The sequence below is a fragment of the Diplotaxodon limnothrissa genome, linkage group LG2, assembly GCF_057381915.1.
Source record: "Diplotaxodon limnothrissa isolate DT_005_m linkage group LG2, D_limnothrissa_male_GT1.1, whole genome shotgun sequence".
Taxonomy (NCBI): Eukaryota; Metazoa; Chordata; class Actinopteri; order Cichliformes; family Cichlidae; genus Diplotaxodon; species Diplotaxodon limnothrissa.
The window spans coordinates 14,328,721-14,346,186 of record NC_140597.1 but is presented as its reverse complement, the minus strand read 5'-3'; the positions used below and the strand labels follow the sequence as shown (position 1 = coordinate 14,346,186).

Sequence of the window (17,466 nt, the reverse complement as noted above, 5' to 3'; positions counted from 1 at the left end):
TTTTGGCTTCCCTTCATTGGCTTCCTGTTAAATCCAGAATTGAATTCAAAATCCTGCTCCTCACATACAAGGTCTTAAATAATCAGGCCCCATCTTATCTTAATGACCTGGTAGTACCATATCACCCTATTAGAGCACTTCACTCTCGCACTGCAGGCTTACTTGTTTAGAGTATTTAAAAGTAGAATGGGAGGCAGAGCATCTCTGGAAATAGTCTGTTTTTCCCAGAAATGAATGTAAAAAGCAATTTTATAAGTAAAAAGAACCATTAGTGAAATTAAACATGCAATTCCATCCATCAGCTAAAATAAAACTTGTTTGAGGATTTTTTTAATGAGAGAAGCTGTTGAAAAATCTACTCCTTGGAATTATAGACTGAACTCAATACAGTCTATCACTATTACAATCCACTGTTTCAGTCTTTCAAGTAATTGATAAATTGGCAGACTGTCAAAAATGACAAATAACAGTTTTGCTAATTTCACTTAATCTTAACCTCAAAACTCGGAGCACGTACATCCAGGTGACATGCTTCCTGCCAGATAACGATAAATATCAAAGTGTTCTCTGCATCAAATGTTACACTGCAGTTTAAATTTCAGGGAGAAAACCTGGAAAAAGCACCAAGTTCAGTTTGGTGTGTGCAGAGTGTGAGCTGAGCAAGCTGTTGTGAAGTGCAGGAGGTGATTTCACTGCACACGCTCAGTCCTTCTGCAACGACACACGTCCAGTCCGCCCAATGCTCCAGATAAACTTTGCCTCGTCTGCACATTGTTACAAGTGCCTCACTGGATGCTGAGTTCGTGCTACATACGTGATGCAGCTTTCACCGATGTCCCACTTTCTCAGGGACGGACTCAGCTCGGTGGTTTCTGCTGCTCTGTGACACCTAAATGCTGACAGAGGAAGTGCTTTACATTGTTCTCCGAGACTGTAAAACGAAGCTGGACTTCAAATTAATTACAAGATGGATGACATGGAAAAATCTTTTTTCTGCACTGCTGATGGTAAATGTGAAGATTGTGTATCTGTATTTTGGGGGGTGCACCTCCATGTTGCTGGGAAAATGGGAAACAGCTGCAGCAATTTATTGAAACATACATGGCAATACAGCACATGAGGCAGAAACAGAGTTTGTGCAACTCTAACAAGCTTGACAGTGAGTGATTGGTATAACCATTTTTATAAAAAGTTCTGCAGGCTTCTTGAAGGACATTCAAAGCTTAATGGATGTTTCTGCCTTTTGTTCTGCTCTCTGTCAGGATGATCCCACACTGCTTTGATAAAGTTGAGGTCCGGGCTCTGGGGAGACCCATCCATACTGTTCCACAGTGTGCTTCTATCCAGGTGTTTGGGATCATTGTCCTGCTGAAAAATGCTTCTCTTCATTAAGAATGTCTTCCTGACAGCCGCCCTTCCACTGATCCATTTCTGGTGAGGCTTCAGTGAACAGTTGATGGATCAGCTCTCATGTTCAGGATCTACACCCTCTCAAACATGGCTAAAAAACATACGCGTGAAAGGAGCAAGATGTATGGATGGAGGATGTTTGGTATGACCGGGGGTGAGATGCCTTAAAAGAGCATGGATGGGAAAAATTCTAGGCGATAACTCAAGAGTTGATAACTGGGGACATCCTGATCAGGAAAGTGGTGACACATCTTCAGTGGGAGGAGATTCACTGACTTGACCTCTAACGTCTGTTACCTTCTTAGTAAAGAAGCAAGCAAAGTCATGAGGTAGAGAGATGTCACCAGTGAAGGAGGACAGGGTGGAAAATCATTTCCTAGTGCATGGAGCAGGTGGATTTTGTAATGGAAAAATTCAATTTTTGCTGAAGTTAAGCTGGAGGCAAATGCCTAATAGGAGATTCAATGAGGTCCATAAAATTTCCAGGTTTAAGTTATTTTCTCTCAGAGTCTCTGAGATCTGTCTGCAGCTTGCCTAGATAGCAACGGCTGGGATGGAACAGCCTGAGCAGATATAATGGAAAGAGGAGTGAGATTGCCAGGCCCCAGTTAGAGTGGAATAGAGGGTATCTGAAGCATCATTTATTCTTGGAGGGAAGAATGAGCCTCAGCGCCGGTGGTGTGGAAATGAGCAGGCACGAGGTTACAGAGATTGTGTCAAAAAGAAACCATCAAATTTCTTCTTCAGTGAGGGAAGAAATGATCAAACCCACACCTGACAGTTCTGACACTCTTAACTTCACTGTCTGTGAAAGTGAGTGCTCTCTGCAGCTGCTGGGTCTCAGGTTTGCCATTTGTGCTCTCCCCCACCCAGATCCTGGTGCTGGCGGTCTCCTCCAGTTGAAACAGAGTTTGTCTCTACTGTGGCCGAGTGCTGCGAATGGGGTCTGATCTTTGGGGGTCTCCCTCTTGTTTTGTAGGGTGTTGCTGACTGCAGTTGCAAACTGGTGCCGGTGCATAAATTCTCCCTTTGATAAAGTACGAATGGGACTCTATATTACTTCAGTGCTAGCATGTGCTTGTGTCTGAAGTGCAGCGGGAGATTGCACTACATGCGAATCTGGCCATCCAGTCTCAGAAACTTTGCTTTCATGCCGGAGGAGAAGCAAGCATCAGTCATGACTTCCCCTTGTGCTGCTCTGCCGATGAGTGATGACGATAGAAAAAAGAAAACAGCATTTACAGCACCCACTTTTCCCCCTTCCCCCGGGATGGTTTAATATCCCGAGTCGTGTTGTCGCCTCTGAGATCAAGCTGATCAACCGAGGGTTCATTCTGATGTTGTCAAGTTTAAAAAAATGAAAGCAGCAGAGGAGGCAGAGTGCAGAAGGGCCAATCTCACTCCTCCTCCTGCTGCTGGACATGAAGGTGAAAACTGAGGTTGATAATGGATCAGGCACACTGCTGGAATACTAACAGGCAGAGTAGATTACCATGGCTCCTGCGTTTTTTCATTTGCCCCCGAGCAAACGCAATAAAAGCAAGGAGGAGGCTCCGGCAGGCTAAAAGGTTTGTCAGCTGAAGGAGGCTATAACTCTGAAAGCCTTGAAAAGAATGTCTTGGAGATAAAAAGAGAAAAAAAGTGAGCAAGTAGAGGAAATAAAAACCTCCAACTCTGACGCAATAATAGAATTCTGAAGCAGAGGAGGGAGGTATGTGAAATGCAATAAACAGGAAGTCAGAGCAGGACAGTCACTTTTTATTTCCTATCACAGTTTTATAACTGATTGTTTCAGTACGACATCCCATCCTATAAACACTCTTCTTCATCCCGGTGTGAAACTTTTCTTTATCGCTCTTCTCTAAATTATAAAGTTCCTGATGTGCTCTTCTACCCGTCTTGTCCAGCAGTAGTAGCAAGCAGAAAGATAGTCTGAATGCTTTGTTGTGCCAAACAAATTTGTTCACGTACAGGTGTGATCTATCTGTAGGAGCACTGAGCTCACTATCAGTCCATCCGAGTCCAGGCCACAGTCTAAGCCGAGAGGCTTAGACTTCCTCCTGCTCCACTAGCTGATACTTGGGTGTTCCTAAAGAGCCAAGACATAGTCTGCCCCAAGATCTCCTACTAGTAGGACGGGCCTGAAACAGCCCAGGAAGCATCCTGGAGGCATCCCAGACAGATGTCCAAACCACATTAATGTGCTCCTTTTCTACTCTGAGCCCCTCACAACTGGCTGAGCTCTTTACCCCAACATTTCCTTCACCTGTGAGGTCACTGCTCTCAGTTTCTGTCAGCAGGTGACAGTCAGAAATCTTAACAAAGATGGTGCTGTGAGCCGTTTAATAACCACTCTCTCTCACAGTTGGAATATAAAACAATCCTCCACTCACCGTATGCTGTAGAGCACGTTGCCATTTTTAGAGATGCGTAGCAGCTTGTTGTCGGTGGTGACCTCATGAAAGTTGGCCCCCTTCTCGTTGGCAAAGAACAAGTCAGGTTTCCAGATGGAGTCCAACATGGAGGGGTCGAGGTCCAGCGAGTCGTCTGGATATTCGCTGTAGGCCAGCCGAGGGTCGTTCCACTGCTGTCTCAAGAAAATGTTCACTCTGTAGTCCTGCAAGGAGACACAGAGGATATGGAAGTGTTAGAGGTATGGGCAAGAAGGCAGAAGGAACATCTACTGAACATCTTCAAACATCTGGCATGGTCTGAAGCTCATTTATTATTGCATGGCACTATAGTTAGTCCTGGTGGAATACACAACGGTCGACATTACTATCACATTCACAGCCTGGCAGTCCTATCTTTTCTCTCATGTTATCCTCATGTTCACTGCTGCGTTCTTTGGAGGTCCAAATTCTCCCTGAAGTAGACTAGGCAGGTGGGAAGGAAACTGCTTTGGCAGAGAAAAGGCTTCAGTGGGTGGTAATTTTGGGGAATGATTGGGCAAAACGTTTCAAAAACAATTCTGTGTCTTATAGATGAAGTGGTTTGAGAGGAAACTAGACTGCACCTGGTTTGCATACAAAATCTAGGCAATGAGCGACACTTTGGCCAAGTGTTTTTACACAGCTGAAGTTTCCATTGGACATTTTACAAATGCAGATCTGTGTGCATGTGGCTGCTGGTAGTAGAAAGTGTAATAAATACCAGAAAATACTGCAAGAAAAGGTGTTTTTCCAGCTTTGTAGAGCAACCCAGAAAAGCAAGAAAACTCATTAAAAGGAGAGTCTGATAATGAATATTAAAAAAGCGTCTTCATATGGATGAAGCATATTCATAAAACCGTAGTTACGCAGTTGGTAACAGCTGGAGTTCACACTCGCTGTTCTTGTTCTGTGTGGATAATCTGCTAACTTAATTTTCCTTGAACATGTGAGTGTGTTGTAGTGGTTTGTTACGATGTGTTGGTGTCGTATGTTGACACACGTGCTGAGGGCAGACAGTGGAGAGCAGTAGGAAAGACGCTGTAATGTTATTCTGTTTTTTGGTTTTTTTTGCCTACTTCAGCCTTAAATTAACACGTAACAGCAAAAGCTGTAAAGCACAACTGACACACCTTGAACAGAAGGATGTAAAATATATCCACGGATCCATGGGGAAATGTTGTCTTTATAAAATAAGAAAGAAAATGTGGAAAAGGGAGAAAAAAGGCTCGTCAAGGGTCACCGCACCGCTGACTAACGAAGCTGTAACTCCATATGGAGGACCGGATCGACAGATACAGGCAGACGCAGCAACGGAGTGAAGGACAGAGCTGAGCAGGTGGTTATGGGTCTTTATCCATATGTCATTTCCTCCTTTATGTGAATGTAGGAGATTTTACTGATGGTGGTGACTTGTAGCCTTGAGCTACAGCACAGATCTGTTTCCTGTCTGTGAACCTGTGTGATCTCTCAGATCCTGCTCAGCCTCAGGGTATTCAAACTACTCGGCTTTGTGCTTTTGTTTTCACAATCTCTATTTGTATTTCTGCACTTGTTCTTGGGGTTGTGTGTTGCCAGAAATCATAGCTAGATGGATGTGGAGCGAGACGATGAAGAACACAGATGGAAATGTTGTGCTTAATGGCCAATAGAAACAAGAGAATATTTTTTTTATTACATTTGATTAAAAGACAAAAAAGTGTTATTCATGACACATGAGTACACATCCTGGCCACAAAGGACAATCAGGAGGAAGTTAAGTTTTGTTAGTGTATATAGCCTCCTACAATTCTCATCTTAAATGTTCTTCCTCACCAAATATGGGCAATATTTTAAACAAGGAGCTCTGCATTCAGGCGGCTCTGAATGTACACTTTCAGTTTTTCTTCTGATTGGCTCTGTCAGCACACAGTGCTCATAAGTGCTGCTGATTATGGCTCATCTGGATCACATATTGGAATGTTCATTTTTGGTTTCAATAGGTTTTATCCAGCTGCAGTCTGAATCGATGGATGTCAGATCAAAAACAGAGCACAGAAATTAACCTCCACCGTCTCTCGCACAGTCAGACCTGACTGAACATGACAGTCCGTCTGCCCTAGACTCGTGGTTGCAGTATGACAACACGGACAACTGATTTAGGTTTAGGTATAAAAATAATTTGACTGAGATCACATAAAGACCATGGTTTGGTTGAAGGTTAGGGATGGGTGGAGAGTCTCCAGTAGATGCTGTCTGAATCTCTGTAATTAGTGGCTGTACTAAAGTAAATCATTGAGCATTTAAAGGATCATCTGATTTTTTCTGTCCCTCAGATCGTTCCCTTCTTCTATGCGTTAGAGTAGAACTAGCCTTTACACTGGTTTCCCTGTATTTTATCACCTGTATCGACACATTTCTGCCTCTGTCCCGTGTCTCCCCCCTTCTCACACTGCTCTGTAAATTCTCTGCATGTGCAGTGCAATCGATCCAGGTAGAAGATATGAACCGCTGCTCCCGCAGAGCTTTGTTGTATAACCCCTCCACCACCCATTCTCCATTTCCTGCTTCACAATCAGAGATGGAGTCTCTGTATTGAGTGTGGGATGGCATTTAGCTTGCCCCTCCATCTCCCTAATTGTCAATTATTCTCAGAACATGGAGCCTGGCCACTCCGGCCAGGCTGGAGCCATCATTAAGCGGCGTGGCGTAGCAGAAAAGCATTGCAGGGACGAGGTACGGCGTGCCAGCAGCCCCGGCAGGTGGCATTTAAAGGAGCAATGAGCCACAGTGCCGTACATGTGTGTATGTGTGTGAAATGCAGTCACATGGCAATCAGCCCCAGTGAGCCCCAGTCGCCGTTTATCACTGTTTATTACACTGAATATCTCACATGAAACAAATGAGCCTGACCTTTCAAACGAGTCGCCTTTTCTTCTGCTTGAGAATATGATGAATATCCTGAAATGAAGCCGAGATGAGGAGCGTCTGTTGATGCAGAGAGCCAACGAGGAAATACAGAGGAGCAGAGCGAGTGTATGCCAGGACCATCAGTCATTGACGGGCCTATGGTTTGATATCAGCTTGGAAAGGGCAAAAGCTGGGCAGACAGGAACCTGATGAAGTTTCTCAAAACAAAGATAACTAGAAGGGCACTCAGAGATCACAGGACTCCACTAGAACCAGTGCCCCATTGTGCAGTTCTACACCACAATCAAATGGGTAAAAACACCCAAACCTGGCAGACATAATCAACATTCAGTCATCATGCACATGTCAGGTCAGTCGGCTTCTCTGCAGTCAAAAGAAGATTACTGTATCCATCTGCAGTAATGTATATCCAGTGGTATGGCGTTCTATGAGCAGAGTAGAAGTCAACACATTAATGAAATGTTGGAGTAAAGGGGGGTTGCAAAGCTGCTTGACGATTTGCAGCAACTGTAGCTGCAGTAGGTCGGAAAATGCTACATGGTCAAATTCAATGGAAACAAATGCCCTCTCAATGTTTTGGTTTACCACTGTGAATTAGTCTTACACTGTTTATTTATATTCATTTGCCTTTGTTGCTAACTTTATTATGTATGTGTTGAGTGAATTGCAGCTCAGGGTCATCTCAGTGAATCCACAGTCTTTGTAGCATTGGCCACACGCCTCTCCCTGCTATGTCCCGCCACTGGTGGTCCTGATTTCTCCTCAGTTCTGTGTCCCGCTAACACGCCACACTCAAACGGTGTTAATATTGTATGCTACATGAGGTTATTGAACTGTGCTAACACTCACCTTTTTTAAAAAAAAATAAACTCGAAATAAAAAAGTCTCACACTCAGGGTCATTGTACTGATCGTCTGTGTTCAACTGTTTATGAGCTTTGTGAATCTTTGTGAATTATTTTGTGAATAATTGAATTGAATTGAATTGAATCTGTACCCAGTCTGTACCCAGGGGGTGATATACCCTCTATTTACAGACTTCTGAAGATCCACAAAGAAGGAGTCCCATTAGCAGCATAAACTCAGCCACCTACAACATTTCCAAGTCCCTCGCCACCATCCTCGCGCCCCCTGCGGGGAACACACCCCATCACATTAAAAACTCCTCTGACTTCACCAACAATTTCCAGAAACTTACTCTGGATCCAGGTGAAACCATAGTGTCCATTGATGTGGTTTCTCTCTTCACTGGCATACAACTTAGGCAGTGTAGACTGCAGAACCAGCTTCACTCCGATCAGACCTGCAAACCTCGGCCTCACCACCACATATTTTAAACACAACGAGGGTTTCTACAGACAAAAACGTGGATGTGCTATGGGCTCCCGGTGTCACCTATTATAGCCAACCTTTACATGGAGGAAGTGGAAAGAAAGGCTCTGGGCTCGTTTAAAGAGACACCACCTAACCACTGGTACAGATACGTGGATGACACCTGGGTCAAAATCCAAACCCAAGAAGTAGAAGCCTTCACTGCTCACATCAACTCAGTGGATTGAAACATCCAAGTTAATCAGGGAAGACACAAAGAATAACAGTTTGCTGTTTCTGGACTGTGCTGTGTGCATGGAGGAGGATGGAAACCTCAACACTAAAGTTTACCTGAAGCCCACACACACAGACCAATTTCTTCTCTTTGACTCCCACCACCCTGTGGAACACATACTTGGAGTAATCAGGACTCTACAACACCAGGCAGAAAATGTTCCCTCTAAGCCTGAAGGGAAAAAGAGGGAACACACACTAGTAAAGGAAGCTCTTAAAACATATGGTTATCATCAAATCAGCAAAGGCACACAGGAAAAAGGTCAGAAACCAACTATGGAGAAACAGAATCACAAACAGAACAACACTGTCATCCCTGTCATCAGAGAAACTGAGGGTGGGGCTCACAACACCAACTGTCTGAGAACCTCCCCAGGCACCCACTCACATCTTGATCTCAGTAAGTCACATGATGGGATGAGGTAAGGTCTCACAATGGTTTTACCTGAAACCTCTGCTGATAATGACCCACACCTTTTTCACACCTTGGCTCATGTGATGGTGCAGATGATCAATAGTGGGCCAACGACCCTCTTAAGGGACACTCCCACTAGGGTTAAATACCTGAGCTTAAAACGCTTCTCGGATGAAACGTCTTCAAGAAACTTAAAGAAGTCCAGACACTTTTATTTCCAAGCTCCTTAGATGGGGGTGGTTATGGTTATGTCACTGTCCAGTCATGTTTGTGCTCCTGATGTTTGTATTTGCTCTAATTTTGTTTGTTTGTTTGCTGTTGAATGTTTATAAACATCTCTAACCTGCAGCCAGTTTGTGTGAGTAAATCTAAAACATGTACTCACTGGATCTACGTGATCACATTGAATAACGCACATGTCCATTTCCTTTTAACAAATATGAGACATAAACAAACTCGTACCAGTCTGTTCGTCCAACTGCTCTCAGAAGCACTGGTAACAACATGCTTCCAATGGTAGGGTACGTTTATGATCATTTATCAGACTGAATACTATTACTAATATTACTCTAACCTTAACTCTTTGAGCCTACTCCTCACAGTCTACAAAGGATTAATCCATGCTTATATGCATTTGCAAAGAAAAACATTAAAAGTGCCCAAAAATGAAAATGCATGTCTTAGTTTGCAGTATATAGTAAAGGTTAAACCTGATTTATTGTGTGTAAATGAGCTTCAGAGTCCTAACAGAATCCAATCTGTGATTTTAATTCTGAAAGTGAGCAGAGCGAGCAGCTTTTCCTTTCAATTCATGAACTGAAAATATATATTTTTTCAAAATGGATAAATGAGGTTTACTTGCATTTTTGATTATGAGCTTTCTCAGCCTGAGAGACAGACACCCTGCAGTTAATGTTCTATCTGCAAAGATATTTTATTTTGAAATGCCCTGAAAGCATTTAATTGTTTCACTGGAAAAAGTGGTCACACTGCACATTCATTTGGTCTATAAAACCTCATCATTATGGGTCAGAGGCTCCTCGTGGCTGCAGATGGACAAACATTAAAATGCAGAAATCAGCAAGCGGATATCAAATCTGTCTCAGACCGAAATGAGGGCAAAGTAATTTGAATGCACAAACGATTCATTTCAGGGAATAGTTCAGCGTTAGGAGAGCAAATGACTCATTTATTAAAAACGTTTATACTGAGGCAGCTTCATATTAAATCCTTCTATCTGAGAACGAGACATGAGGCCGTCGGACTGTTAAGTGCTACCCTGACATTACCATCTACCGTCGATGTGCTGTTATGAAACCATCAGCAGAGGAACTGCTGTACTTACACAATACCTTGCTCATTTCAGCATGTATTAAACTCAGGCAGTAAACCACGCATGAAAGGATGCAATACTCTTCCTCCTCTTCTTCTTGCAGCAACAACAACTACAGCGGCAGCCACATTCTACTTCCATGCCTGTCATAACATCCTGCCGTCTCCTTGGACGGCGCTCAGGAGGAGGTAGGAGGTCACGGAGGCTCGCACATTATGGTGGCACATCTGCGCGTGGAGAGGGAAACATGCTGTCTTCAGCATGCGGCCTGGGAAAAAGCCAACGCTGCGCCTGCAGCACTGTGAGATGTCGGAACAGTTTATGAGAAATCCAGGAAGCAAGCCTCTGCCCGGATCTCGAAAGAGGCGAGGAGGGTGCCGACGCGTTAGACCTGGACCGTTCGAGCTTGGCGTGTCCAATTTAAACTTCTAATTAAATCACCCACCTGAAACCTGTTTGATGATGAGAAACTTTTGCCTTGAGATGGTTACAGTTTCCCATGAATGTGAAGTCACAAATCAAAAACTGGAAAATGATGATTTTGTAGACATGTGAGAAAGAAAAGTGGGAGGGCACAGAGCTGCAGCACATCAGTGGAAGATAGCGGTTATATATCTGAAATGAATCTGGTTTTCTGTCCCGGGGTAACATTTAGATCAGCGCTGTATGAAATATGAGCACAAAATGAATCTTTTGATGCATTTTCACTGACAAAACTTCACAAAGTTCATTCCTTTATTCTGACTCCACAGACAAAAACACGGCAGATTACTTTACTGTAAGATTTCTTCCTTCGATGACTCACAAACACACGTAGTGCACATTTATGCACACGAGTCCAAATTAATGAGATAAAACTCATTAGTGCACATGAGGATAACATTTTAGATAACCTGACATATATACGAAAGAAAAGCTTGAAGCTCACTCTCATACTATGATCACATGGTTTATATTTTCTGTCATATGCTTTGGTATTAGAAACGTGTACTCTGGGTATTAACAGGCTGAGTTCACTGTGCAAGAATATCGCAATTAAAATATAAACCCAGCTGTTTGTCATGCTGCATGGCTAAAAAGTTGTTTTATCACCTTCGGATTTATATCAAAATGTATGACCTGTGTTAAGAAGAAAAGAAACAGCAGCTCAACACTTTTTAATATAATACATGTCTTAGTTATGATTTAATATTCCAATAATCAGTAATCAGATGTTTAAGGTTTCAGTGTGTGTGTTTTACACGCTGTAAGTGCACGTGTGCTACAAAGGAAGTGTGAAAGAATGAAGAGAGATTTTGTGTGTGTGTGCGTGTGTGTGTGTGCACGTGTGTGTGTGAGAGAGAGAGTGAGTGGGAAGAGCGCTGAAACAGGAATAAAGCCGTGTACTGGTGGGACTTTAGCGAGCACTGCGCCATTCTACTCACTCCATCTATCAGTGACCCGCCCCAGCAACTCGGTGGCTACATGCACGTGTGCACTTATGTCTTTGTGAGGACCCGTCGAGGACATTTTAGAGGTTTAGACATTTTTTGGTTTTGGTTTTGTGATGTTTCTGGGTAAGGAACACAAAATATACTTCTCACAAACATAGCTAGACGTGTGTGTGTGTGTGTGTGTGTGTATGTGCGTGCGTGTGTGTGTGTGTGTGCTGAGCATGGAGTGTGGTTACACACTGCAGTGAACAGCGTCCTTGCTGCTGCTCGCTCTGTGTTTCGCCTCCTGAGGTTTAAACTGGATTTTCTGCTTTGATAAAAGCTGATAAATCCAATTATATCAGTACTTTGCTTTTTCCTATAATCCACCATTTGAGAGATTAGAGCACCAGCTCTGACTGTGGTCTGCAGTGCGTGGACTGACTCTATGGTCTGTTATATTTGGTTTCTATATCATCATCAAAACACTCATTCAGGTCTCTGTTTCTCATTGGATCTTCAACATGTTTTCATTTTCTCACAGAACTTTATCCGAGCACTGGAAACCACCGTAAATTGGTCTCGTTGGTCTATAGATGGTGTGTCCAGAGCGTGAAGCATTTCCATGTGTGGTCTACTTCTATGACATAACTCTGACTTTATATGTAAATATTAATTGTGCTTTTTAGCCCCTGTTATGACAGGGCAAGTGAGAGTGGATAAGAAAGGTGGGAGAGAGAGGAGGAGGGTGGATTCAAGCTCAGGCCTGTGCAGTAGGTCACCTGTTTAACCCAGTGAGCTTTACTGAAGCAGGTGAGGTGCGGGACATCAGCTGAACAGGTATTAAAAGTTTCTCTGTGTTCTTCTGCTCATCATTTTAATGAATAATACTGCCACAAAGTGTTCTTTTCTTCAGTTTTTCCATTGATTTTGCTTAAGATAAGATAAGATAAGATAGAACTTTATTAATCCCTCGGGTGGGTTCCTCTGGGAAATTCGACTTCCAAAAAAAGCACAGCAACGACCGAAGTTACAGTTACAGAATTGTTATATATATATATATATATATATATACACACACACACACACACACACACACACACACACACACACACACACACACACACACACACACACACACACACACACATATATAAATACAGAGACAAATATAAATAAAGTATACAAAGGGGATAAATAGAATAGCTTCTGTGAGAGAGAAAATCTGGATTTTTTTCCTGCATGTTGAGGATCTGTAGAAGCCACCAGTGTGTGTGCGTGTGTGTGTGTGTGTGCGTGTGTGTGTGTGTGTGTGTGTGTGTGTGTACTGTGGGATGTCTATCTTTGCTGCTCGGCTCTGCCTCAGTCCTTCTTTCCTCCTTCCTCCTTCCTTTCTACCATTTCTCTGCTCTTCTCTCCTTCCTCCATCCTTTCTTCTTCCAAACACATTATTCTTTTATCATTTCTATTCTCCCACGTGTTTCCCTCTTTTTTCCTGGTCTTATGTTTATTTTTAAAGTAATAATGTAATATGAGGCACTGGCCACCTTCACATTACACCTACAGGAGCCCCTCAGCCACGAAGCTCCTGCCCCCCCCCCCCCCCCCTTTTGTCTGGGCTGATGGTAATGCCACAGGAGGTTTGGAGCTCTGCAGCGTCTTTGCACTACTAGCCTCAGCTGCGAGCCCGCTCTGAGCTGCTGTGGTTACTAAATGCTTCCACATACAGCTGATAGTGGAATATCTAACAGGACACACATTTCTTGTCTTGTCTTGTGCTCAGTGAACTCCTCTCACTGTGTCACAGATGTTGGTAGAGGCAGACTGCATGGCCAGGCACTTGATTTGAATTCATAGATGAAGTGGTGTAGCCCAGTACTTTTGTCCATATGGTGTATACTCATTGGTAACGATCCGTGTGTGGTTTGCTGTGAAGTAGCAACCGCAAGACCAGATCTGAGGCCTCCAAATCTGAGATCAAGGAAAATCCTGGGTTACTTCCTGTGGTTTGGGAGTGAGGTGATGTCATGAATGGTCAACGGATGCATCTCACTGGGATTCCTTGGTGCTGTCTCTTTGAGTTTTGCTGACACTGCGGCCTCACTTTGAATTAAAGCTAAATGCCAGAAACAATACAGTTTTTGTCTTTCACAACTTTCTGGACTCTCTCTATTACCCGAGCTCTTTCACTCGGATGAGATAAATGTCATATATTTTTTCAAAATGGGCTACGCAATTTCCCCTAGCAGCAGGACACTGTGTTTCTGTTTGGAACAGTAGTTAAACAGTGGGAAACGGCACGCTGTTGAACACTACTGTCAGTATTTCCTGCAGCAGCAGGAACGTGTACACCGTGTCAGACTGAGTCAACTTAATGGGCTCGCTGGCACACAGGTAAACTGAAAGACTTTGGATCTGACTCGCAGGAAAAATGCACTTTTGTTTTGGTGTTTTTACAATGTTTTCTTTGCTAACAGGATGGCAGAACATAAAACCTTCCTTTGACCTTCAACTTTTAGGGCCTTGAAAACCAGTTTTTCAAACAGTACTACCTGCCAGAGACAGGGAGCTGTGGGCTGTTTCACAGGAGTGTTTGTGTGTTTGTTAAATTCTAAAGCTGCTCGGGCAAAAGCAAACAGGGAGGAAAATAAGGACTTTTCTGGGGTGCTTGGTCACGCTGATCAAAACAGCCTTTTACTACTAGATGCAAAATTCCTCAAAGTAAAAAAACACAACACCACATTACACGTGTGCACGCTGAACGATGTTTAATCTGCGAATGTGCCCGAGGCCCTGCAGAAGGTTCACACAGCTGACAAGTTCAGAGCTCTCATTGGATGAAGAAGTGATTCATGTATGTTTTGAAGGTTAGCGGCACGAGCGTGCCTCGTTTTTACAAACACTTACAGAGGCAGCGGATGCTGAAATAGCCTCTGTTGTCACACACATACGAAGACACACAGAGGTTGGTTGGTGTCATATCGGCTCTGAGCCTTGTTGCTCTGTGAAGGTTGCTGGTTCAGTTATATTAGCACTAATGGGTTTTCTGTGTAATGATTGAGCGTAAATTTCCACTCCACTGCGTACAAACAGGCACGGGGCCGCTACGTTGTTATGCAAATGGTCGCGGCAGTGATGCGCTCTAACAAATGAAGTGTAGCAAATGGGAGACGGGGTCAATGAGGCAGAGAAATTTCGAAATGCTCACAGGGCAGAACGCTTTTAATTTTTAAAGGGAAATAAAAGTGAAACTTTTGGATGTGCTGAATATCGGTGAAGCTTTCGTTTAAATTAATTGAATTTTTCAGGGCGGAGTTACCCGAGCGGAAACACAGCCGCGACGAGACGTGACAGTTTCTATTGGTTGTCCGACCGTCCGAATCCACACAGACAAAAGTGACAAATAAATGATGTGAAAGTCTTTACACCGAGGTGTGATATGGAGAATAAATCAGCTCACCATTGTTGTTTCGGCGATGGACCCGAAGCTGTTGATGAAAATGTTGCAGGTTACGTTGACAGGCGGACCTGGAGAGAGGGAGCAGAGAGACACGAGAAGTTAGAGTTCATAATATTTATGCAGACAGAAGACGTGGAGACGTGTTTGTCATCACAGAACGTGGAAAACCTGCTCGTGAGAGTTGACTGCAGAGCTCAACATGGATTCAACACTGCATCAACACTGCAAGCAGCTTGAATTTGAGTCGGTATAGAAGCTGTAAAGAGTGAATGTGTGCATTGTGGGTAATAATTTCTGATGAGCCTTTAGATGTTGTTCCACTTCTAAAAGAGCTTTCATTGATTTTCACTGAGGACATGTTGAATTTCTGAGGAAATTAATTAAACTTAGGCATGAAAACATGATAAAAACCGAGCGAGGCTGACAGTGATCACTGACTTTTTTTATGGGGTTTGTTGAAATTAAACAGCACAAGATACAAATCATTAAAACATGTTAAAAACACCACAACCTTAAAAACCCAGAGTAGTTTGGACCCGGAAGCAGTGTTCATATGTCATCACTTAATAACCGCATTGCTATCAGAGTCAGGGGTCAGCATGGACACCCTGATTGATCTGCAGCTCCATGCACAACAAACTGTGATGCTCTGTGTATCCTGACTCCTTTCTATCAGAACCAGCATGAACATTTCCTGCAGAGTGAACTACAGCAACCACTCTGTTGGATCGGACCACACGGACCAGCCTTCGTTTCCCAAGTGCATCATCAGTGAGCCCTGAGCCAAATACTCACGCTCACACATATTTCCAGCTTCCAACATCAACTCTGATGACCACTTGATATCTCCCGCCCACTAACAGGTGCCATGATGGAGAGGTAATCAGTGTTACTCAGGCCTGGTTGGTGTCTGCAGCCTCCTGCTTTACATTCTCCTCGCTGTTGATAATTACTGCACTTTGTCGGGGTTAGTTTACAGCGTAAGATTCTTCTTGTGTTCTGAATCGATGTAAGCTGAGTGGATGTGTTTGCGTGTATCAGTCTGCGTGTTGCCGGATATTAAAGCAGCAGAGAAGATTAAAGCTGAAGCGAGTTGATGGCAGACTGCAGGAAGTAAACAAAGTGAAAGAAACCTTCTGCTGGGGGAAAGTTGGCTTCAAACACTGGCTGAATAAACAACTTGCTTTTCCAGACTTAAATGTTCTGACAGCGTCCTACTGCCTGACAACAGCAGGAAGTTTGTCCGAGAGCCGCTGAGACGAGGAAATGCGCAAACGTCTCATTACAACTCGAGAAAACTACAAACGAGAAAACCAATTACACATCCCCCCGAGCCTTGAAAAGCCCACTCGAGTGGTGTCAATAAACCCACAGTGTCCTTTCAAAGGGAATCATAACAACCAAGACAGTCTGCCCTCTCTCCTCTCAGAGACGAGACGCTGCGTTCAAGGTTGATGAGTTAGTCGAGGTGAGAGTCAGCAGCCCCGTGCACGGCTCCACGATTCTTTGTCTCACTGGATTCTACAAACACAAATGCAGTAAGAAGCACGGACACCGACCCAGCAGTTCAGCTCTCCTCTGTTCCAATCACACTGAACCAACCCCAGCTTCCTCTAAAGCACAGGTGTCGAACTCCAGACCTCGAGGGCAGGTGTCCTGCAGGTTTCAGATGTGTCCTTGATCCAACACAGCTGATTTAAATGGCTAAATGGCTTCAGAGTTCGTGTTTTTTCTCTTTTCTCTTTCCTTTCACTCATTATAATCTGGCTGAACTCTGAAAACCAAGTCAAGCTGCATCAATGAATGTAGAATAAAAAGTCAGTTTTCAAATTATGAAACTAACGTTTAATATGCTAAAGGTTGACACTATAATAAAGCCTTAGTCAGTCAGTCAGATTATTGCATGAGCGATGAAAGAGCAGGTGGCGTGATAATGGCTGGTGCAAGGAATAAAACTAAATACTGAAACACAGATTCAACAAAACACCACAGAAATACCTAAATAAGACATTTATTAAAAACATGAGGATTAATAAGACGAAAGGTTTTGTGTCCAGTTTCAGCTTGAACCTGCAGGTCTGTGATTCTTCAGGCCGCCTCTAATAATTTGGCCTCATTGAAACAGTTTTGGGGAACCTTCTCTGTTAAACGGTGATTGAACTAAAGTCTTCACATACACATCTCCACTGCAGACACCTGGTTTTAAAAAAATCACTCCTTTGAGCGTTCTCCCCTCTGACCTTCCTTATAAACATTTTTAGCACATCACGCTCGCTGGTGTACTACACCAATAAAAATCCTCCCAGTAGAACCAATCACAGAGGCCTCGTCAGCTCTGATATCATGCTTTATCACAGTATCAGCTCAGTCTGCATGTTTCCATTCATCAGGCTCAAAGAACTTCACAGCTCCAGTAGGAGCAGGATGATCCTCAAATGAAGCATTTTCCTTGTATTGGATTTAAGTCTGGAGACACAGTATGATCAGTTCTTT

The 17,466-nt window shown here is 43.5% G+C and overlaps 1 protein-coding gene across 4 annotated transcripts in view; it reads right to left on the bottom strand.

Annotated features, from left to right (window-relative positions):
- glra1 (glycine receptor, alpha 1) overlaps positions 1–17,466 on the bottom strand; it is a 120,489-nt gene that overhangs the window by 49,261 nt on the left and 53,762 nt on the right. For all 4 annotated transcript variants that reach the window (XM_085367416.1, XM_085367434.1, XM_085367424.1 and 1 more), the window contains 2 exons: positions 14,974–15,041; positions 3,804–4,027 (listed from right to left, as the gene is read on the bottom strand). In XM_085367416.1, coding sequence (XP_085223542.1) covers positions 3,804–4,027; positions 14,974–15,041 — 292 coding nt within the window. The remainder of the gene's footprint in view (positions 1–3,803; positions 4,028–14,973; positions 15,042–17,466) is intronic.